This window comes from Eubalaena glacialis, chromosome 11, assembly GCF_028564815.1.
Source record: "Eubalaena glacialis isolate mEubGla1 chromosome 11, mEubGla1.1.hap2.+ XY, whole genome shotgun sequence".
NCBI classification, from domain to species: Eukaryota; Metazoa; Chordata; class Mammalia; order Artiodactyla; family Balaenidae; genus Eubalaena; species Eubalaena glacialis.
Window position 1 is genome coordinate 110,582,607 of NC_083726.1, and position 20,853 is coordinate 110,603,459.

Genomic DNA, 20,853 nt, shown 5'->3' on the forward strand with positions numbered 1-20,853 from the left:
CCGGGCCGCGCAGCCCGCCCCCGCCGCGCCGCCGCCCGCCCCCGCGGCCCGGCTGGCGCTCCGCTCAGCTCCGACCCGCCGCCCGCCGCCCGCGCCCGCCCCGCGCAGCCCGCACTCGCGCGATCCCCGGCCCCCTAGGCGGCCTCCGCCCGCGGCCCCCGCCCCTTCCCGGGCGGTCGTCTCCCTCGCCCCCTCCTGGCCCCTCCCGGAGGCCGGCGGTCCCCCCGAAACGGGTCCCGGCCCCAGGCCCCGGCCCGACGCGGGGCTGCGGGCGGGCGGGCTGAGCTGCGCGTCCGGCGACTCGCACAGGAAAGCGGACGGCGAAGGGAGGGAGCTTGGGAGAGGGGGATGGGAGAAGGGAGGAAGAGGGAGAAGGAGGGAGCGCGGAGGAACGGAGGAGAGAGGGGCCGGGAGGGAGCCGCTAGGGAGGGAGCGCGAGGCGAGCGGCGAGGCGGGGGGGGGGGGGGGGGGGGGAGGGGGATCCGGAGAGGGGGAGGCGCCGTGCGAGTTGGCAGAGACCGAGGCCGAGGGGGCCTGGGCGCGGGGAGGGGTTCGCTCAGGCGGAATGCGGGGAGCCCGCGGGCCTGGCGCGGGAGAGGGCTAGGTAGGAGGGGCCGTGGGTTGTATGGGCAGTTATGAGGGAGGCTGGAGAAGTTTGGGGGCCAAGGGGTGTGCGGTAGAGGTGAGGGGGGGAGCCTGTGGGTTTGTGGCAGAGATGGGGTAATGGAGTTAGGTTGGAGAGATTGAGCTTCTTGGGGGCCACGGGGGCAGTGAGGTGTGTGACAAGGGGAGGGGAAAGAAGCTTGGGGTGACAGCGTCTTTGGCGGACATGTAGCAGAAGAGGTTTGGGAGGGCATTTGTGAGAGAGAATGGGATGGAAGTTTGGGGTCATAAGGAGGGGAAGAAATTGAAAAGATGGAGACATACACAGGAGGATGGGGTTTCTGGATGAGAGTGAAGAGTTTGGGGGTGATTGGTGTTGGGGAAAGAACAGGAAATATAAGAATTTGGGGGAATGACAAGTCTAGAGATGTCATGTGGAGAGAGAAGGGAAAGCAAGAGGAACCTTAAGAAAGGATGGAGACGGTGGGACCAGATGCAGATTCTAGGGGACTGGGTTCTGGGTGGGAGAGGAAGGTGGAAGATGGGGCGGGGGGATGGCTGGATTCCAGGGGGGCAGGGGGGTTCCAAAAGAGCTGAGGAGGGTTTCGTTTGGCAAGACAAGGTAGATAGAATGGGGTGCGGGTGGAAGGGAGTGGTAATGAAGATGAGAAAGAAATGTAAGATAGACAAGGCCTTTGGTGGCCATGCGGAGGAGGAGGGAAATTCAATGATAGGGAGGACAAGCTAGGGGAGATGGGAAGGGAAAGCAGTAGAAGGAAATGGTAGGAATGGGGGTGCATGAGCGTTCATTTATGGGAGTGGGACACCATCCTCAGGCCCTCTGTCTGGTAGCAGCTCCATTTTCCTTCTCAAATCTGTTCGGAGTCATCACTCACAGTACTTTGGGCTACAGGGAAGGGGTCCGGTGGGGATTAGGCTCCACGTGGAGACAACCCCAGGTGCCCAGGTTCCCCCATCGCGATCATTCTAATGTGGAGACAGTTCCACCGCAGACCCCTCTCCAGGCAGCCTGTGTCCCTGACAGTCCCCAGCCACTCCCAGTCTTCAGCCAGGAGGCCAGCACCCCCGGTCCCCACCCCCCCCACCCCCCCACCCCCACCCCCGAGTCTCCTGGGCTCTCTCCCTGCCCCACACCAAGCAGCAACATCTCTCAGGACAAAGGACACCAAGACGCTGGGTGATTTTTGGCAGCTGAGATTGGGAAGGCCAGAGAATGGGAGGGAGGCAGGCTGGGAAACAGGAAGAGCTGGAGCCGGAGTCTGGATTGGGAGCCCTCAATAGCGCTCCAGATTGGGGCTGGGGCTGGGGCTGGGGGTGGTGTGTGTGTGTGTGAGCCTGCCAGCTAGAGGCCGAGGGTGGGCCCTGAAGGTAGGATCCCACCAGCCTTCTGAGAAGGAAGGAGCTTGGCTCCGTAGCAACTAGTAGATTTTGCCTCATATTTCCCTGGGCCAGGCTCAGCCAAGTTCTAGGAATACCCAGAAGCTCTAAATGGATTCTATGGCACCGGGGAACCTGAGCAGGAAGGCTTCCCTGGCCTAGGAATGAATCACCACTCTTCAGACTCTTGAACTGGTTGGCACTCACTTTATTACCCCAGTCCCACCTTCCTTATCCCTCAGGGCTTTCCAGACAGCTCCACCCTGCCCGCCCCCGCTGCCCACTCCCTTCATCTGTGTCCTAGGAGAACCCCAGCTCCTTCTCCCCACCCCCCAACTTTGTTCCAAGACTCCTCCTCTCCCCATGGTCCCCCCTCCATTGCATTTCCTCCCTGTCTGCACTGTTCAGTTCAGTCCCCCACTGGGCCCTGGCCCAGGCTCTTCCCAGCTCCTTTCCAGGCCGAGCTCTTCTCCCTCCTTTTTTAACCACTAAGGGATGGGCTAGGATGGTGACATATCTGAGCCTAAAAGAAAAACTTAGGCAGTGGTAGAAACGGGATGAGGAGAGTGAGAAGAGAAGCCAGGGCCTACCCCCTCCAATTCCTCCCCTACCTGAGGGCCGGGCTCACAATTCAGCTTCAGGGAGCATCACACACACCCCACCACCATCCCTCACCCCAGCTCCCTCTCTGGCCCCAGTCCCCCACGACCCACCCGTCTCCAGGCAACGGCACAAAAGGAAAGTGGAGAGAGGGGCCTGGGAGGCCCAGGCAGAGCTAGCTGTAACCCAATCCAAGCCAGTACCTGAGGGGTTGGGGTGTGGGGGGCATGAGAAGGCGACCTAGCAAGGAGGAAAGGGCAGAGGTTAGGAAATGTGGCTCCGACCAGGAGTTACTGAAGAAAGATGGATATAATGGACCCTAGAGAAAAGTACGGTGTGCCCCCAAGGGAAACAGAGAGGGGCACCAGGAGACAGCAGAGAAGGGAAAGCTGAGATGCCCGCGCTGGAATGAAGAGGCACAGAGGCCGGGGCGAGAAACTCTTCGACTGAAAAGGGCTGAGTTGTCAGCAACACAGAAGGAGAAAAGCAGAGAAACGGGTCCTGCCCATACAGAACGGGAATCCTCTTCCAGTCCTGGAGCTGGGCAGGATAGCAGAGGGGGCCCAGGACCAGAACTCAGAGAAGAAACAGAGTGGGAGGCCCACAGAGGGAGCAGCCTTGCAATTCCTCCCACCCTCGCCCTGGAGCCAGTGCAGTCAACAGCCTACAGAAGCTTGACTCCCTCTAGTGGCCACAGCTTCCCCCAGCCCCTGCCGGCTCCGCCCGTGTATCCGAGCCCTGGAGGGGGCTCCCCCTCCCCCCTCCTCCCCGGTTGTTCCTGGGTTCCCATCTCAATGCTGGGGCTCCGCTGGAGCTGAAGGGTGATAGTGCGTCTCCCCAGCCACACACTGGCAACCTTCTCGCAGGCTGACCCAGGGAGGGGCCCGTTGAGTACCCCAGGTCCTGAATCTCCAGTTTACTGGAAGGCTGTTTCCTCAGGCTTCTGTACCCCCAGTACCATTCTTCCCTCGCTCCATGGTACCATTCTTCCCTCGTACCATCCTTTCCTCCCCGGGTCCCCACCTTGCAAGGGGTGCTGCCCAGGCAGTGCTGGTCCATCCCAGAAGCAGCCAGGACTTGGTCTGGGAGAGGCCCAGTGCCGGAGCTGCTCCAGCCCACAGCTTTATCCCTTCTCTGGTCAAGGCCCTTGGTGAATCTGCAAACCCTTTGGATCCCTTTCTCCAAAAATGCATATACACACACAATTTTTGATACTTTTAGGAATTCTGGGACCCCAGGTTAAGAACCCCTAATTCACCTGGGTCCTGGGGCCAGGCTTGCTGCTGACAAGGCAGGGCAATGTGCTCCCTACCTGGCCAGGGTGAGGTAGGCAATGCCATCCTCCTGGCCTATTTGTTGGGTTTCTTCCTCTTTCTGTGCCCTCCCCAGCTCTGCTATCCAGTTTCACCAACTTCCAGGAGCTCCATCTTCTCTCCCCTCGTGTGGACGAGAGTAAGACTCCTCAGACACAGTAATGCACGGTGACTCAGACTTTAATGGTGGTGCTCATTTCAACGCCACAGAGGTGCTGGCAGCTGTGGAACACGGCACGGGGGAGTGAGACGGTGCTCAGGTGCAGCTGCAGGAAGAACGAACGAGGGGGAAACGGGCTGGGGAGAGAGGGACAGGGGAGGAGCCCCGGGCACACAGCCCCACCTCTGGACCGAGCCAGGCTGCGGTTAAGGCTTGGCACGCACACAGGAACCCTCATCGAGGCCCCTTTCTGTGACCCTTCCCGTTCCAGCAAGACCCCCACCCCAGGCCATCTCAGAATCTACAGTCACATGAAATACAGACACATGGTCCCGTCCAGTCAGGCCAGTTTCTGGCCCTGGAGTTATGAGGAAGTGAATCATTAACAGGATGAATGAAAAATAAATAAATGAATAAATAATATATCAGCGCCTTAGGCCAGGCCTGAGCACGCAGCCAGCGCGCCCCTCCACTCAGCACTGCGCAGTTCCTGCCTCATACGCAACCTGGAAACGAACAGACCCAGCGCAAAGCACACATGACACATGGCCCCTCTACCCACCGCAACAACCAACCCTGACGCTCCGGCACAGACCCTGATCGGTCTTCCGTGGATGCCCTTACATCCTCAGTCCGTGGCCAGTTTTTGAGGAGGGAGAAGAGAAAGGAAGGAGGAGTGGAGAGTGTGGAACCCAGAGTGGGCGAGAGCGGAGACAGCAGGGGCTGGACCAGCCAAGGAGCAGCGCAGCAGGTCAGCCGGGGTGTCTGGGGTGAAATTTCGAGCAGGACCGGAAAGAAGAGGTTCCAGGAGGACGGGCGAGGGGTTCCAAGTCTCCAGGCAGGTAGAGGGATCACAGCACGCTGGGATTGCGGAAATTATGTCCGGCGAAGCGAGCTTCGTCCCCCAGCTCTTCTTCGATTCTGAGAGAGGTGAGTCAGAAAGGAAACAGTCAGGGAAGCAGGAGGACCGCACCCCCCTTCCCATGGGGCCACCATCCTCCAAGCCCCTCACACCACCTGCTCCCGGGTCCTGGCCTGAGCGAGGGCATTCCCTGGCTTTCCATGGGCCTTCAATCAGGCCATCTGTAAACCCATCAATCAAAAACAAGTATTTTCTGGATGCCTACTGTTTGTTCTCCAGACCCCAGGCACTGGAGATGAAATGGTGGAGAAACACAGCTTATAACCCCCTGGGCCCTGGGCTTCCATTCCCCGGGTTCCCTCACCTCATGAGCTGGTTGTACTTAGCCAGACGCTCAGAACGGCATGGGGCACCAGTCTTGATCTGAAACACCCCAAAAGATAAGCAGCTCAGTAGCCGCCCTTTGCCCCGTGAAAGAAAACTTATACTCCCTTGAAATTCCCCCAACACCCGCAAACACCTGGAAGGAGAGAGCCACCTGAGCCTAGAACCCACCAATTGCACAAAGGGCTCCCTGGTGCTCACCTGGCCTGTGCACAGCCCTACCACCAGGTCCGCAATGAACGTGTCCTCAGTCTCTCCCGAGCGGTGACTCACCATGACACCCCAGCCATTCTCCTGGGCCAGCTTGCACCTGCATCCGTACAGCAGCACTGAGCCCCAGCCCCTCACGCCCGCGCCCTCTTCTCATCCCCTATGTTGGTCAAGAAACATCTGGAGGGAAGCTGTCTGGGAGGGGAGCAGGGAATCTGGGCAGAGGGAGCAGAACCAGGAGAGCCGTGAAAGTGACTCCAGGTTCCCTGCCCCCTTCAGCACTTGTGGGCAAGACTGGGCTGGGAGCACTGGTGAGAGGCATCCTGCGGAAACGGGCTGAGTCAGGGACGCGAGGCACTCACGCTTGGATGGCTTCGGTGACCGAACCGATCTGGTTGACCTTCAGCAGCAGACAGTTGCAGGCCTTCTCCTCCACGGCCCTCTCGATTCGCTTTGGGTTGGTCACTGTCAGGTCATCACCCACAATCTGGATCCCCACGTTGGCTGTGAACTTGCACCAGGCAGCCCAGTCGTCCTGGTCAAAGGGGTCCTCGATGGAGACCACTGTTGGGAGAGCGATGATGAAGTTCTGAGTCAGGCAGGAACACCCCGCTTAGATTCCCTGAATGGACAGATCAGACCCCCCGGCCAACTCAGCCTCCTCACCCCTGCTTCCCCTGAAATAAGCCTGCCCTGACTGCTTCTTGATTCTTTCATAAAACCTTTCAAAAAACAAGAGTTTAGAAACTTTCTCACAACCTATCTTTGTATTTTCCCATTTTCTACCAGGAAGCCCGTCCTCGTTGCTATTCTAAAAACTTCATTCTGCAATTTATGCCTATTTTCTCTCGCTCTGTCTCAGGAACCGGAAACCAACTGCCTCCATCCAGGGGTAAAAGCCACTGGGGGACCTAGAGAGGGTGATTCAGCACCTCCTCATCCACGTCACGTCCAGCTCCATTCAGCATCCAGTCTTCTTTGTTGTTGTCTTGTTTTGTTTTGTTTTTTGCCACACTGGTGGCTTATGGGATCTTAGTTCCCTGACCAGGGATTGAACCCGTGCCCTCGGCAGTGAAAGCACAGTCCTAACCACTGGACCGCCAGGGAATTCCCCAGCATCCAGTTTTATCAACCAGAGATCCTGAACTGTGCTAGTTCCAGTCACCCTCTCACCATGCCTGGTTCCTCCCAAACCCGCCCCCTGATCCCAGCAGCTTCAGAGATCACGACTTTAATCAGGGTCCAAAGCAGATGGAACAGATTCACCACAGGTACCTGCACATTTACACGACATCCAAAGCCCAGCCTCTGCAGGAGGCTCCTTCACCCCATCCCTGGTTCTCAGGTTCTTCTCAGGACATCTCTCCCTGGCACCCGGGTCAGCACCCCCCCGTAAGGTCCAGAGTTGTCCCCAACACATCCCTGCCTGCCCCCTGCCCTCCCCCTGCCACAGCCCTTGCTCTCACCAGGATAGTCCCTGACAAAGTCCTGGTAGAGGGCCCCCAGCTGGTCCCCAGTGATGTATCGGGAAGGATTAGCGGGAGACTTGAAGTCCAAGTCGTATTTGCCATCACGATAAAACTCCGAGGCGGCGACATCCATGCCAATGACGATCTTTTCTGTGTAGCCAGCCTTGTCAATGGCTTCCTTCACCAGCTCCAAGGCTGGGGATGGAATACAATGGGCGAGGAGGAATGAGAGAAAGAAAGAAATTCAGAACAGAAGTGGAGGGCTGTTGCTAGGGAGAGGTCTGGTTAAGGTTGTTTTGGGGTTATTCCCAGGTCTGCGACGAGCAGGCCACCTTTTAGGAAGGCAGAGGAATGGAATTGTGTTAATAATCGTTTTTTTGTTTTTGTTTTTGTTTTGGCCATGCCGCACGGTGTGTGGGATTCTTGGTTCCCCGACCAGGGATCGAACCGCAGCCCCTGCATTGGAAGCGTGGACTCTTAACCACTGGACCACCAGGGAAGTCCCATAGTTCTGTTTTTTTGTTTGTTTGTTTTGTTTTAAATAGCTATAATTTATTGAGGGTTTAACTATGTCACCTGAGCACTTACACATATGATCTCATTTAATCCTCACAATGATGCTAAGAGGTAGATACTGTTGTTATTCCCATTTTACAGATGAGAAAGACAAGCACAGAGAAGTTAAGTGAGCAAGATCACCAGCCAGTAACTCTTCAAGTCAAGGTTCAAATCCAGGCAATTTGGCCCCAGAAAGTTAACTCTTAGCCACTACCTGCCTGTAGAGTTTCTCTTCACTATAAGGTTTCTACCAGGGCAGAGAAAGACTAGAAATCCTAGAAGTCTAAGAGGTTGGGGTGGGAGTGGGATACATTTGGAGTGGATTTCCTGGAGTATGGTGTATCTCATCAAACTGAGGATCCATCGGAGTTAAAGGTGGGGATGGATCCCACAGGTCACCTAGACCATCTCCCAGCATCCCCAGGGGCTCCAGTGGGAACTTGCAGATGCTAACAGATCTGGCTGGGTGGATAAAGAATGTCCCCTTAGGCCTGCATGTGAATTTGTTAGGCCCTCTGGCACCCACTCCGAGGACTGGAACCTCTTGGAATTAGCTCAGGGACCCTCACGCAGCCTCCTCGGGACTTGGTGAAATGTGTGGCCCTTCCTGATGTCCCGGGATGGAGTGAGACTTAGAGCTAGGAGTGGGGCTCCTGGCCTCACCTTCACTGTTCTCCAGGATATTGGGGGCAAAGCCACCCTCATCTCCCACGTTGGTGGCATCCTTGCCATACTTGTCCTTGATGACGCCCTTGAGTGTGTGATAGACCTCCGCCCCGAGTCGCATGGCATCCCGAAAGCTCTCAGCGCCCACTGGGAGGATCATAAACTCCTGCATGGCCAGCTTGTTCCCAGCATGGGAGCCCCCATTGATCACGTTGAAGGCCTGGGAGCCACAGGAGGACAGAAAAGTCACAGAGCACTTCCCTCTCCGCCCCTGGGAGTGTCAACCCAAAATCCCAAACTTCCTCCAGCTTCCTGGACTCAGAGTCTCCCGTCCCCATCCTTTATCTTTAGCTGCGCCCCATCACTTTCCTCCCATCAGTCCTCACAAGGCTTCATACTCCCTCCCCACCCACCCCTGGGAGGGGCAGGTCGTAGTCTCACCGGCACAGGCAGGATGAGGTCTGAGTTCCCAGCCAGCTGAGCAATGTGGCGGTAGAGGGGCAATTCCTGCTCGGCCGCCCCTGCCTTACACACGGCCAGGGACACACCCAGGATGGCATTGGCCCCAAACTTGGCTGGGAGATTACAGAGGAAGACACTGAGCAAACACGTCTCCTTCCCCTTCCAGGCCTCGCCTCCACCTATACTCCCCAAAAGGAGCCGGTAAAGGAGACCCCCCCTCCTCCCTCTCCACTCCTGCAACACCACATGCATCCTCTCCTGAAAATAGTGGGGGGCGTCAAGGGGAGGTGATTGGAAAGGGCAGAGAGCGGCACTATTGCTAAACATCCCTGAGACCACAGACTATCTGCCACCAACTCCCCCCTCCTTATGCTGCAAAGTTCTCCCTTCTGTCTAATGTCACTCCCTCCCACTGGCGTTAAACTCATGGTTTCTTGAAGGGCTAGTCCCCCTCGGGTCATCCTTCTCTTTTTTTTTTTTTTTTTTTTTTTGGCCACACCTCGCAGCATGCAGGATCCGACCAGGGATCGTACCCGTACCCCCTGGAGTGGAAGCTCATGCACAGAGTCCTAACCACTGGACCTCCAGGGAAGTCCCAGGTCATCCTTCCTAAGAAGCCCCCCACAGCGCTGGCCCCTCAGTTCTCCATCTGCTCCGTGAGTTCCCGCCCCTCCCCCACTCTCTCCCAGCCGCTGCTTACACTTGTTCTCAGTCCCGTCCAAGTCCAACATCAGGTTGTCCAGCTTCTCTTGTTCCACCACAGAGAGACCCTGTGAGCAGAGCCTCCATCACCCAAAGCCAGGATGAAGGCTGGACCCTAAGCCAGAGGGCCCCCTACATCCACACACAGGCTCACATCTAGTCAGGGTCCAACCAGGTTCCTGCAACAGTGGCCTGTCTGGATTAGGGGACCTGAAGCTCCATGGGAGCAGGGGGCATCCTTCCCCGGTAACCATGATTCCCAAGAGGTGGGCCTTTCTCCCTCTTCTTCATCCTCCCCTAATCCAGGGTTCCTTCCAGGACCCTGGTCCCCACCCCCAGCAAAGAGCGGGCCTCACTGAGCTGATGAGGGCCGGGGCGATGGTGGTGTTGATGTGGTCCACTGCCTTCAGGACACCTAAGGAGAGGTGGAGAGGTCAGGCCGGCTCAGGCCAGGAGGGGCCAGAAGAGAAAAGGTGGGGGGAAGGCATGCAGGAAGAGGGCTGGGGACTGGTGTCAGGTCCCCAGTGGAGGGACGGGAGAGCCGGGAAAAGACAAAGGGCCTCACCTTTGCCTAAGTAACGCTGTTTGTCCCCATCCCTTAGCTCCAGGGCCTCATAGATACCGGTGGAGGCTCCACTGGGCACCGCAGCCCGGAAAAGCCCTGGGAGGGGAACGTGGAATGAGGATGGAGAGAGAGGACACCACAGGGACCAGGGATTCTTCAGCCTTCCAGCTCTACGCCCCTGCAGCCGCATCCAGTCTTCTTCCCACAGCGCTCCTTAACAACCCCCCGCCCCCCGACCCGGACACACGCACGGAGGCGGATGCACAAGCAGTGGCCTCCTCATCCACCCAACTGAGGTCCCACAGGCGCAAGTGGGAACCCACAGAAACGAAGCTATGCAGGCAGCACACATGGTGCCCGCACACACGGCACACACACGCACACACGGTGAACACAGAGGGCAGAGGCAGGGTGTATCACACACTAAACCAGCACACAGAGACCGGCCTATCCTGGCTCCCCTGGACAAGGAGGACCCACCCCGCCCCGCTCCAGGCTCGTGAGCCTGGCCCAGCACCTCATCCCCACTGGGAGTCCCCGGGGAGCCTCCCATGCCAGGCGAGGGCAAAGCCAGCATGGGGGCTGTGGGAAGGCCCTGCCCATTACCTTTGGCAGTGTAGAGATCCACCTCCACCGTGGGATTCCCACGGGAGTCCAGGATCTCCCGGGCCCAGATCTTCTCTATGGACATGATGGCTGGGATCTCCTTGGGTGGAAGGGAAGGAAGGAAAAAGGTAAGAGGCTTAGAGGGGTGGAGCCTGAGACCAGTGGGAGGGGCCAAAGGCTGGGAGGCTGGGAGGGATGGGAAAGAGGTTACTGCACTGGGTGGGGGGTGGCGAGGAGCTGGCTGCAGTCGTCGGCTGTAGAAGGGATCCCTCCCGCCCGTGGGGAGAGGAGAAGGTCAATGCAGTGAGGAAGGGGAGGTCACTGCAGTGGGGGGCGGGGTAGGATCAAAAACGAAATGGGAGGACTCCGCAGTGAGGAGGGGAGGGGCACGGCAGTGGTTCCCTCGCCCCCTCAGCAGCCGGCTGGTGGGGTTCCCCCAGATCTCCTCAGGGCGGTCCGGCTGCTAGGTCTGCATTTCTCCTTGGAGCCCAGAAGAGCATGGGTCGCATGGGCAGCGGGAGGCCTCTCCTCCCGAGCCCCCATCCCCCCCAATCTAACGCTCCAACCCCCATTCCAAGGTCCCAATCTCCCTCCAAATGTATGTCCCTCCTCTTCCCTAGAGATGTACAGTAGAGAAGTCTGCGGAGAGGGTCCTCAGTCTCTGGGGGTTGCCGTGGGGAGGGACGAGGACGAAGAGAGACCCGTGGGGAGAGGCACAGCTGGGCCGGTCCTCCCCCGGCCCCTAGACAAATTCTCCCTTCTTCCCATCCCTCCCCGGTGCAGTGGAAACACTGTAACCGGAGTGGGCGACGCGGGAGAGGAGCGGGAGAGGGGCGTCTAGAGGAAGTCTGCGGATGCCGAGGAAGGGTGAGAAAGACATTTCCCCGATGCAAAGCCAAAGGACGTGTCAGGGTAAAAATGCACAGCCCGGGGAGACCGCGAAACCTTATCATCGACAGAACCGGAGGCGAAAAGGGGCATGGGGAGGGGGCAGACAGGGTGGAGAAAGGCGCAGTTAGACACAGGTGCGGAGAGGCCTGGCGCGCGAATGAGGAGGGGGCAACAGCCTGAAACCGAGACGAGCGGTCCGGGAAGGCTGGGGAAGGAGGTGCCTGGGGGGCGCGGGTGGCGGAGCAGGTGCGCAGCGCCGCGGGGCGAGGGATGCGCGAGGCCCGGGGAGAGGGGCGAGGGCGCGGCGGCGAAGGGAGGGGGCCGGAGGGGCGCGGGGCTCGGCCGGGGCTTCACCTCGGGGCTGCAGACCCAGCCTGTGGCGGTGGCGCTGTCGGTGGCGCTGGCAGTGGTGGCGGTGGCGGCGCAGAGAGAGCGGGAGTGGCGGTGGCGGTGGCTGCGGAGCCCGGGCGGCGGGCGGGGGAGGCGCGGATAGGGCCGGGCGGGCGCATGTGACCCGGAGCCCCCGATGATTCAGGAGCCGCCAGCGGAGGCGCACGTAGGAGCGCGGGGGTGGGAGGGGGGGAACCGATGGGATGGGGCGGGGGGGGGGGGGGAACCGATGGGATGGGGCGGGGGGGGAACCGATGGGATGGGGCGGGGAGGGCAAGAGGAGAGCGATGTGGGAGGGGCCGGGGGCCACCCAGGACCTGGCCCCCCGCCGCCCACGCGCGCTCATACCCACACCCCGACCCCGTGGAAAGTAACAATCTCAGCCTCACGCCAGTGAAGCCCGTGACAGCCTCAGTGTCTCACAAACCCGGTCAGACACAAGAGTATCAAAATGTCTCTTTATTGGAAAAACGAACTGTTCCTAACACTCCAGGCCGCCGCCTCCGCAGCCCCTCCGCAGCCAATTCTTCAAGCATCCCCGGGCCCATCCAGGCCTGGTTCCCACCAGGTCTGCCTGAGGGCTGCTCCCGCCGAGTCACCGCTGCCCAGGTGCCCGTCACAGAGTCTGGGAGGCAGGCTGTGATGAATTCCTAGGCCTGGGGCAAGAGAAGGCGTCCTCTGTCTCCGGAAGAGGGGGTGTGGGCCCCCCCAACTGGGAGTCTCCTCAGTGTTGGGGCCAGCATCTTTGGTCTCCCGGAGGAAGAGGACAGAAGCCAATCCTCTGGGCCCCACTGCACTCCCACTGCTGCCTCTGCCCCATCTGAAGTGACGGCTGCCGCGCTTCCCTGGTCTCATAGCCTCAGTCCCTTTCTGCCTCATTCTGTCCTCCTTTCTTCCTTCTGCCAGTGTCCTGTTATTTTTAGCTTTGGCTCTTTAGTGCAGGATCTTCCTCTCCTGCCTTCTCCTCTAGGCCCGGCTGCCATCCTCATACACGGCCCCCAACCCCACCCCACGCCCCATGCCCCAGACCCAGCATTTCCCATCAGGTGTGGCCGCCCAGCCCACAGCCACGTCTCTGCCTGCCACCCCATTCATACTGCTCACTCCTCAGGCCTCCTGATGTATCTCCTAAGCCTCTCTCAGCTCCCCCCAGGCTCTTCTTGTTCTTTCTCCTCCCCCGTGACTCCTAACCCAGGTCTCCCCAAGGGTTCTCCTTGCCTCTGCCTTCCTCAGCCACCTCCTCCTACAGCAACTTCCCTTCCCATCTGCCAGGCCCTTGGCCTCCTCTTCTGGCCTCCCTGCCCCCCGTCCTTACTGTCCTTGGAGGCTCGGGGAACTGCTAGATGGATGACGGGTCCGGCTCCAGTTCGGGCTCGGGCTCAGCCTCCTGCTCCTCCTTCACCCGCTGCCGGGTCGCATCAGCCTCAGCCCGCTCCTCCTCCTCGTAGAGGCCCTTGTCCAGGCGCTCGAGATACGCCATCTGCACCAGGGCCTCCTGGCGGTAGTCGTTCTCGTCCGTACACGGGTTGTCCAGCAGCACCAAGGCTCGCAGCTTGGGCAGGTCCCGCAGCTTGGCGAGCTCCCCCAGGTCAGCCACCATGTTGCCCCTGCCGGTGTGGTCGGGAGGGGTTCACGAGGGAACGATGGGCTTCGGAGGCCAGCTACCAGGTATGGGCCCTCAGGGGGAATCTCCCACTGGGCTCCGGTTTCTCTAGAAACATGGCCTCTGTGGATTGGCCTGCCACGCACTGCCAGATTTGCTGCAGAGATGCTGTGTAACCCTACTCTTGTCCTGTTCTGCCCTCCAGAGAATCCCTAGGTGCCACAATCTATTCTGTAATGGGTCATATTTATCTTTTTGGAACAGCAGAGCTAGGTCTCAGCCCTGTCTTGTAGTTGGGGAGTAGGGGGGAATCTCCTTTGTAGGGACAGATTTCTGTGTCATCACACCTAATCAAAGGTTAGAAGGTAGGACCCGAGCCAGTGGAGAAGGAAATGGGCTCTAGGGTCATGGAGATGGTGCTGTCTTGGTGCTCCCACAGGAAGGAGCCTGGAGCTGGGGATGGGTCGGGGCCTCCCAGCCTGAAGAATAAGCTTCCTCCCCTAAAGTACCTCATTGTAGGATACTGTGTATTGTTTTCATGCTCTTGCCTCACGCCTTTGTGAAATCAGGCTTAAATGTTTCAGCCTTATCTCAAGAGAGGCACGGAACCACTCTGGTGTTTCTCAGGAGCTGGACTGTCCTTGCTTGCAGGTCTTTGGCCCCAGGGGCACCTCCCAGCCACTGAGACAACCCCTCCGCCCCACACTTACTTCCAAACATCCCTGGTAAATAGCCACTGAGGAAGGTCCATTATCCCTGTCTAGACCCTTAACAAGAAAACAATACCCCCTGCACCCTACCAGACCAAGGGGGCAGAGCTAATTAGCAAGAGATCACTCCAGCAGTCAAAGCAGGACTTTGGGCTTCCAGGTACAACCACCACTCCCTACTTGGAGACTCTTTTTCCATTGCCAGCCTGGAGGATTTGTCTTTGTTGACGAAGGAGGCAATTTCCTTACATCTTTGCTTAAAGATACACACATAAAATCCTCCATCCGACAAGAGTTGCTGCAAGAAAATCGCCCCTGATCCTCAGTGCCTTTCCATCTAGAGATTTTCTTTTAAATACTCTTCTCGCCTCAAATCTGAGCACGGGGACTTCCCTGGTGGCGCAGTGGTTAAGAATCCGCCTGCCAATGCAGGGGACACGTGTTCAAGCCCTGGTCTGGGAAGATCCCACACACCGCGGAGCAACTAAGCCCGTGCGCCACAACTACTGAGCCTGCGTCCTAGAGCCCGCGAGCCACAACTACTGAGCCCGCGTGCCACAACTACTGAAGCCAGCGTGCCTAGAGCCTGTGCTCCACAACAAGAGAAGCCACCACAATAAGAAGCCCGTGCACCTCAATGAAGAGTAGCCCGCGCTCGCCGCAACTAGAGTAAGCCCGCGCAGCAACGAAGACCCAACGCAGCCAAAAATAAATAAATCAATAAATAAATTTATGGGAAAAAAACCCCAAAACAAATCTGAGCATGTCTTGTGTTTTGTAGCAGTATGAAGCCATCCCTTACAGGTGGGGCTCAGGAGAAGAGAGGCAGGAAACTGGAAGGGGAATTGGGGCCCAGCAGATGGAGAAGGGCAGTGGGAACTTATATGGGATGGAGCCAGACTGTGAGTCCCTGAGAACAGGGACCATCTCTGATTCCTTCAGATGGTTCCCAAAACACAGCACAAGACCTGGCACATAGTACGTTCTCAATAGGTGGGTTGAATGAATAGGATTCAGAGGTCTCAGGCTACAGAGGTCTCAGTGCTGTAATTAGGACTGATGCAGAAGAAAGTAAGGACAGAAGGGGTGAGGATCAGGACAGAGGATGAGGTGAGAATCTGGGGGTGGTCTAGAACTGGGGGATTGGGACCAGGGAGAAACATAGGGTCAAAGGTGGCTCCTGGTCAGGGGTAGAGGCAAGGTGGGCCTGGAGGGGGTTCATACCTTAGGTTGAGGTACTGCAGTGATTTCATTTCCTTGGAGAAGCCACTCAGAGTTTCAATCTGGTTGTCTCGAAGATGCAAGGTAGTGAGATTGCTTAGGTTTTCCAAGCCTTCCACCTTCTTCAACAGGTTCTGGGCCTAGACCCCAGGATACAGTGGATAGGTTAGGAGAGGGAAGCAGGGAGAGGGAAGGAAATCAGAAAGAGATGCAGCAAAAGAGCAAATCTAAGAGGTAGAGAGGGTACAGGAGGGGAGTGGAGGTGGGTAGAGACCCGTGTAGAGAGTAAAGAATCCAGAAGAAGCTGCCAACCCAGAGAAAGCTCAGCAGTAACCCCTACTGTCCATCCCAGCACAGCCACCTCTGATTAGGGAGGAGATGCTTCAACCCACCGCCCGGGCCAAGAGCCTCACTGCCCCACTGAGGAGAAATGGCTTCAACACCATCCTGGAATGAGGCAGCTCAAGAGTCTAAAAGCCTAGGCACGTAAGTGGCCTCCTTAGCCTGATCTGTACCTCAGTTATGCACATGGTGCTGCTACCTGTATCAAAGCAAACTGTATATCATCCACACATTGTGTATTATCAGCCCTGCTAGGTGGTGAGCACCTTGTCTGTTTTGACTCTGAATCCACACAGCATCTGGCACCAAGTAAGCACTCAGGAAATGATACCAATTATGATGATGATGAAGTTAGTAGGTGAGTCTACTAGAACCAGGCATCCTGGCCCCCAGGACAGTGCCCCCTTCCCGGCACCAACCACCCTCTGACCCAGTGAGCTACCAGGAAGAGGTTCTTCAGCTTAGGAAGGTTGATTCCCAGGGTGCTGTTCAGCTGGTTCCCCCGAAGCTCCAGTGTGTGCAGGCTGATCAGCTTCTGGGGGTCCAGACCTGTCACCATGTGGATGTGGTTCCCTGAGAAGGAGGGTGTCAAGAGTTCAAAGGGCCACGTCAAATGTTCAGCAGTAGAGCCTGAATTTGGGGAGCCTCTGCATCATCTTCTCTAATGCCAGGTGATACGAGGAGGGACAGCTCCAGACTTAACAGCTGCAGAGCCCTGGACAGTGGTCTGGCAGTCCAAGGGCCCGATGGATGTGCCCACCTAAGTCTTTGAGAAGAGAATGAGGGGTGCCCAGCAATCTATATGGCTAACTCCCTCTCCTCCTTCAAGTCTTTGCTCAAATGTCAACTTCCCAATGACACTTGTCCTAACCAACCTGTTTGAAATCGCCACCCCTGCTCCCCCCTTTTCCTTTACCCTGATTTTTTCCATAGCACTTATCTCCTTTTAACATGCTTTATAAATTTACTTATTTTTTTTAAATTTTTATTTATTTATTTTTGGCCGTGTTGGGTCTTTTGTTACTGCGCACGGGCTTTCTCTAGTTGCAGTGTGCAGGCTTCTCACTGTGGTGGCTTCTCTTGTTGTGGATCACAGGCTCTAGGCGCGCGGGCATCAGTAGTTGTGGCGCATGGGCTCAGTAGTTGTGGCTGGCGGGCTTAGTTGCTCCGCAGCATGTGGGATCTTCCTGGAACAGGGCTCGAACCCGTGTCCCCTGCATTGGCAGGCGGATTCTTAACCACTGCGCCACCAGGGAAGTCCCTAAATTTACTTATTTATTGTGATCATTGGGACTTCCCTGGTGGTCCAGTGGCTAAGACTCCATGCTTCCACTGCAGGGGATACGGGTTTGATCCCTGCTTGGGGAAGTAAGATCCCGCATGCCACGCAGTGTGGCCAAAAAATAAAAATAAAATACTGATCACTGATAATTGCCTGCCTCCCCTGACTACAATGTAAGCTACAGGAGAATAGGGATTTTCTTTGTTTTGTTCACTGCTACATCTCCAGCACACAGAACTGTCATCGTGAACCATCATGAGTGTCTGAATGAGTGAATGAATGAATGCAGATTGCTGTGTTGCACAGCCAAGGACCACACTGCCCACTTCTGTTGGCCCCAGGCGAGGAAGGAATCTTGTGAGGCCCATCCTAAGGCCCCACCTTTGAGATCCAGGCTGGCCAGACGAGGATGAGAGATGCCCTCAGTGTCGGTGATCTGGTTATAGGCAAAGCTGGCGATCTGCAGGTAGGGCAGTTCGTTCAACCGGGCACTCTGCAGCCGGTTGCCATCAGCCTTGAGCCAGAGCAGGTGGGTGAGGTAATTGAGTGGGGACAAGTCTGTCAAGTGGTTTTCGGAAACATCCACGTACCGCAGATGGATGTAGGAACGCAGCAAGTAGATGTCTGTCAGATCCCTAGGAGACGGTAAAGGCCAGGGTCAGGATTAAGAATCCAGCAAGGACTGTCAGAGGTACTAAAGCAGAGGGCAGTATGAAGATGGCTTAGGGTGGAGAGAAGAGTGGCTGACAGAAGGGAGTGCTGGGGAGGGGGAAGAGAAGGTAGGTGGGTTCTCAACAGTGGGTAGGGACCTTGTGTCTGTGAAGGGCCGAGAAGCGACACTCTGAAAGACAAGTGAGGGAGTCCAACAGGAATCCCCACCCCCATCCCATACCCTCACAGCCTCCAATTGCCCAGGCCAGCTCTGACACAGGGAGTCACAGCGTCCTGAAAAGTAGACTCTGTCCTTCCCTCCTCGCTGGTCCAGGATGCCAGAGATCCAAACTCAGCCGAAACACCCAGGATGGAGGCTGAGAAAGGACACTGGGTCCCACACCCTCAGACCTCTTCTGGTCCCCCATGAACACACCTGTCTTTAACCTCCAGCTTGACGTAAGCATGGGCCAGTCCATTACCCGTCTTGCAGAGCGCAGAAAGCCCTTCCTTCATCATGTCTTCTGTGAGGGGCGTGGACATCCACTGCAGGAGGGAGCGGACTCAGGCATCCCTTTAACCCCAGCCCTTAATCCCGGCCCCCTGTTTCCAAGCTCTCACTTCCTCAGAGTCTTCTCCCTCTTTCCTGTAGTCCTCCCACTCCTCTGTCTCCTTCTCGTCATCGTCTTCCCTTTCCAGACCATCCAGGTCTGGCTCAAAGTCTTCCAGATCATCTTCATCTGACATTTTTCTTCCCTGCTGAAGGCTCTGGAGTCAGATCCAGCTAGGTCCCGGCCCTGAGAAAGAAGGTCTCCTCAGCGTCTGCCAACGCTCCCTCCCTCACCTCCATGAATGGGTACCCCTCCCATCACCCTATCACCCCAGACCTCCTGCCAGCGATGCTTCTTTCCTCATCCCTGTGAACATCTCATTTTGACTCCCAACCTCCACTTCATACTTCCCACCAAGGACCCCTCTCACTTGGATGCCTTCCCAGACCCCCAAGACATTTCCTGCCCTTCTCAGGGGCTCCAACTCCTCCAGCAGCTCGGTGTCCAGCTTCCTGGACTTCCCTCTCCTTAGTTCTTCCCACTTCTGCCTTAAGCCACGTTCTCCTCCAAACCTCCCTACCGCCCCCTCCCATCCCCTTCCATCTCTATAACCCCTGCTCTACTCCTTTCTTCTAACTCTCCCACGCCGCGTAGACCCATTTCCCTGTCCCCTCTGGGACACCAGCCTGACGCGCAGCCTCCAACCCTCCCACTCAATCAATCCTCCTTTGCAAAGGGGCGCAGACTCTGGTTCTGCTCAACTAGAAGCTGTACTGGAGAGGTCTTGGCCCCGAGAGGGAAGGACTGGTTGGTACAGGGCAAGGGAGAAGGAGTTGTGTACTGCTGTTGTGGCAACGGGGGGGCCGGGCACTCGCCTTCCGCAGCTGGCAGCCGTTGAGAGAAGAGCTGCGAATAACCGAACTGAAAATCCGCCGCGAAGCAAGTGGACCGGTAGTTGCCTGGTTACGAGCCCAATTTCCCAGTCCTAGGAACCCGGATGAGGGGCGGTAATTGGCCCGGGGCTGAAAAAGCCAGTGGCCGTGGCTTAGTAGAGCTGAGGGGCGGGACAGGGGCGGGGCTAGCATTGCATCATGCGAGACCTTAAAGGAACCGGACAACCTCAATGCAGAAGTACTGTGAATTCAAAAGAAACTCATTCCCTGAAGCAAAAGGTGGGGAAGAAGGGCAAGAAATACCAAGTGGTGGGTGGCACAGTGGTTAAGAGTCCACCTGCCAATGCTAGGGGGCACGGGTTCGAGCCCTGGTCCGGGAAAATCCTACGTGCCGCGGAACAACTAAGCCCGTGCGCCACAACTACTGAGCCCGTGCGCCACAACTACTGAGCCTGCGCTCTAGAGTCCGCGAGCCACAACTACTGAAGTCCAAGTGCCACAACTACTGAAGCCTGCGCGCCTAGAGCCTGTGCTCCCAACAAGAGAAGCCACTGCAATGAGAATGGCCTGATGGCAGATGTGAAAAACTACCTCCTGCCCTGTCCGGCTTGGCTAATATAGTTCACAGACAAATCTGTTCACTTGGTATCATGGGGTTTTAAAGTCAGAGAGAGCAGGTTCCAAACCCACTCCACCACTTAATAGCTGCGTGTTCCTCAGCAGGTTATATCATTTTACTGAGGTTTCATTCTCACATTTTTTAAAAATATATATATATTTTTTTTTTTTAAATAAATTTATTTATTTATTTTGGGCTGTGTTGGGTCTTCGTTTCTGTGCGAGGGCTTTCTCTAGTTGCGGTGAGCGGGGGCCACTCTTCATCGCGGTGCGCGGGCCTTTCACTGTTGCGGCCTCTCTTGTTGCGGAGCACAGGCTCCAGACGCGCAGGCTCAGTAGTTGTGGCTCACGGGCCTAGTTGCTCCGCGGCATGTGGGATCTTCCCAGAACAGGGCTCGAACCCGTGTCTCCTGCATTGGCAGGCAGATTCTCAACCACTGCGCCACCAAGGAAGCTCCATTCTCACATTTTTGAAATGGGGATAAACATGTCCACCTCAAAAGACTGCTGGACAGTTAAAAGAGTGTGAGTTACTGCCTTCACTTAGTTGACCCTCATAAACACCTCCCACCCACACCTTGCCTGTTTCCTCAGTCCTGGGGTTGTTGTGAGGAATAAAAAAGAGTAAATAGGGGACTTCCCTGGTGGCGCAGTGGTTAAGAATCTGCCTGCCAATGCAGGGACACGGGTTCGAGCCCTGGTTCAGGAAGATCCCACATGCCATGGAGCAACTAAGCCCATGCACCACAACTACTGAGCCTGCGTGCTACAACTACTGAATTCCACGTGCCTAGAGCCCTTGCTCTGCAACAAGAGAAACCACCTCAATGAGAAGCCCACGCACTGCAACAAAGAGTAGCCCCCACTCGCCGCAACTAGAGAAAGCCTGTGCGCAGCAACGAAGACCCAATGCAGCCAAAAATAAATAAATTAATTAATTAATGGGGAAAAAAAAGAGTAGATAGGAAAGCTCTCTGAAGGGCTAGAAGTGCTTTGCAAAGGAGTTATCACATTGCTGGAGTGTGGAGAAGGCGAACATCCAGGTGGTTTGATGTAGTCGGAGAGAAAGGATGTGATTTTCTTCCTTGGCGCAGAGGAAAGGGAGGTATCATTTAGCATGCTTTTGTTAAGCACTTACTCTCT

At 56.9% G+C, this 20,853-nt stretch overlaps 2 protein-coding genes and 1 long non-coding RNA gene across 10 annotated transcripts; 1 reads left to right on the forward strand and 2 right to left on the reverse strand.

The window, feature by feature from the left end:
* The first annotated feature begins 1,980 nt into the window (after positions 1 to 1,980).
* On the forward strand, positions 1,981 to 14,913 carry LOC133101077 (uncharacterized). 5 transcript variants are annotated; one of them, XR_009702586.1, is made up of 8 exons: positions 1,981 to 5,004; positions 6,393 to 6,801; positions 7,439 to 7,722; positions 9,192 to 9,341; positions 9,990 to 10,686; positions 11,179 to 11,425; positions 13,288 to 13,427; positions 14,094 to 14,913. It is a non-coding gene; the product is annotated as an uncharacterized LOC133101077 (long non-coding RNA). The 5 variants fall into 5 exon arrangements; XR_009702582.1 differs by having other exon boundaries at positions 11,342 to 11,425; XR_009702583.1 differs by having other exon boundaries at positions 11,342 to 11,425; positions 14,313 to 14,913.
* On the reverse strand, positions 4,083 to 11,934 carry ENO2 (enolase 2). Of its 3 annotated transcripts, XM_061205675.1 has the most exons (12): positions 11,804 to 11,934; positions 10,559 to 10,658; positions 9,953 to 10,048; positions 9,744 to 9,802; positions 9,386 to 9,455; positions 8,665 to 8,798; positions 8,221 to 8,443; positions 6,997 to 7,194; positions 5,893 to 6,094; positions 5,522 to 5,630; positions 5,301 to 5,359; positions 4,083 to 4,995 (listed from the first exon to the last, which is right to left on the reverse strand). In XM_061205675.1, the coding sequence occupies exons 2-12, from the start codon at positions 10,641 to 10,643 to the stop codon at positions 4,926 to 4,928; spliced, it is 1,305 nt and encodes a 434-aa protein (XP_061061658.1). In that variant the 5' UTR covers positions 10,644 to 10,658; positions 11,804 to 11,934; the 3' UTR covers positions 4,083 to 4,925. The 3 variants fall into 3 exon arrangements, with proteins under 3 accessions (XP_061061658.1, XP_061061659.1, XP_061061657.1); XM_061205676.1 differs by lacking the exons at positions 10,559 to 10,658; positions 11,804 to 11,934 and having other exon boundaries at positions 5,594 to 5,630; positions 9,953 to 10,179; XM_061205674.1 differs by lacking the exons at positions 10,559 to 10,658; positions 11,804 to 11,934 and having other exon boundaries at positions 9,953 to 10,179.
* Positions 12,298 to 19,176, reverse strand: LRRC23 (leucine rich repeat containing 23). 2 transcript variants are annotated; one of them, XM_061205678.1, is made up of 8 exons: positions 19,075 to 19,176; positions 18,270 to 18,445; positions 18,085 to 18,194; positions 17,379 to 17,632; positions 16,158 to 16,288; positions 15,377 to 15,513; positions 13,155 to 13,446; positions 12,298 to 12,495 (listed from the first exon to the last, which is right to left on the reverse strand). In XM_061205678.1, exons 2-7 carry the CDS (start codon positions 18,393 to 18,395, stop codon positions 13,179 to 13,181), a joined length of 1,026 nt encoding a protein of 341 aa, XP_061061661.1. In that variant the 5' UTR covers positions 18,396 to 18,445; positions 19,075 to 19,176; the 3' UTR covers positions 12,298 to 12,495; positions 13,155 to 13,178. The 2 variants fall into 2 exon arrangements, with proteins under 2 accessions (XP_061061661.1, XP_061061660.1); XM_061205677.1 differs by having other exon boundaries at positions 16,146 to 16,288.
* Between the last annotated feature and the right edge of the window lie 1,677 nt (positions 19,177 to 20,853).

Coding starts and splice junctions, on each gene's coding strand:
- ENO2 (XM_061205674.1), bottom strand. CDS start 10,142: ATGCGGCTGCAGGGGCGTAGAGCTGGAAGGCTGAAGAATCCCTGGTCC. Junction 9,803..9,952: donor ACAGCGTTACTTAGGCAAAG/GTGAGGCCCTTT, acceptor ACCTCTCCTTAG/GTGTCCTGAAGGCAGTGGAC. Junction 4,996..5,300: donor AAGTACAACCAGCTCATGAG/GTGAGGGAACCC, acceptor CACCTCTCTCAG/AATCGAAGAAGAGCTGGGGG.
- LRRC23 (XM_061205677.1), bottom strand. CDS start 18,395: ATGTCAGATGAAGATGATCTGGAAGACTTTGAGCCAGACCTGGATGGT. Junction 16,289..17,378: donor GGCCAGCCTGGATCTCAAAG/GTGGGGCCTTAG, acceptor CCTCCTTCTCAG/GGAACCACATCCACATGGTG. Junction 13,447..15,376: donor CTGCAGTACCTCAACCTAAG/GTATGAACCCCC, acceptor CCACACCGGCAG/GGGCAACATGGTGGCTGACC.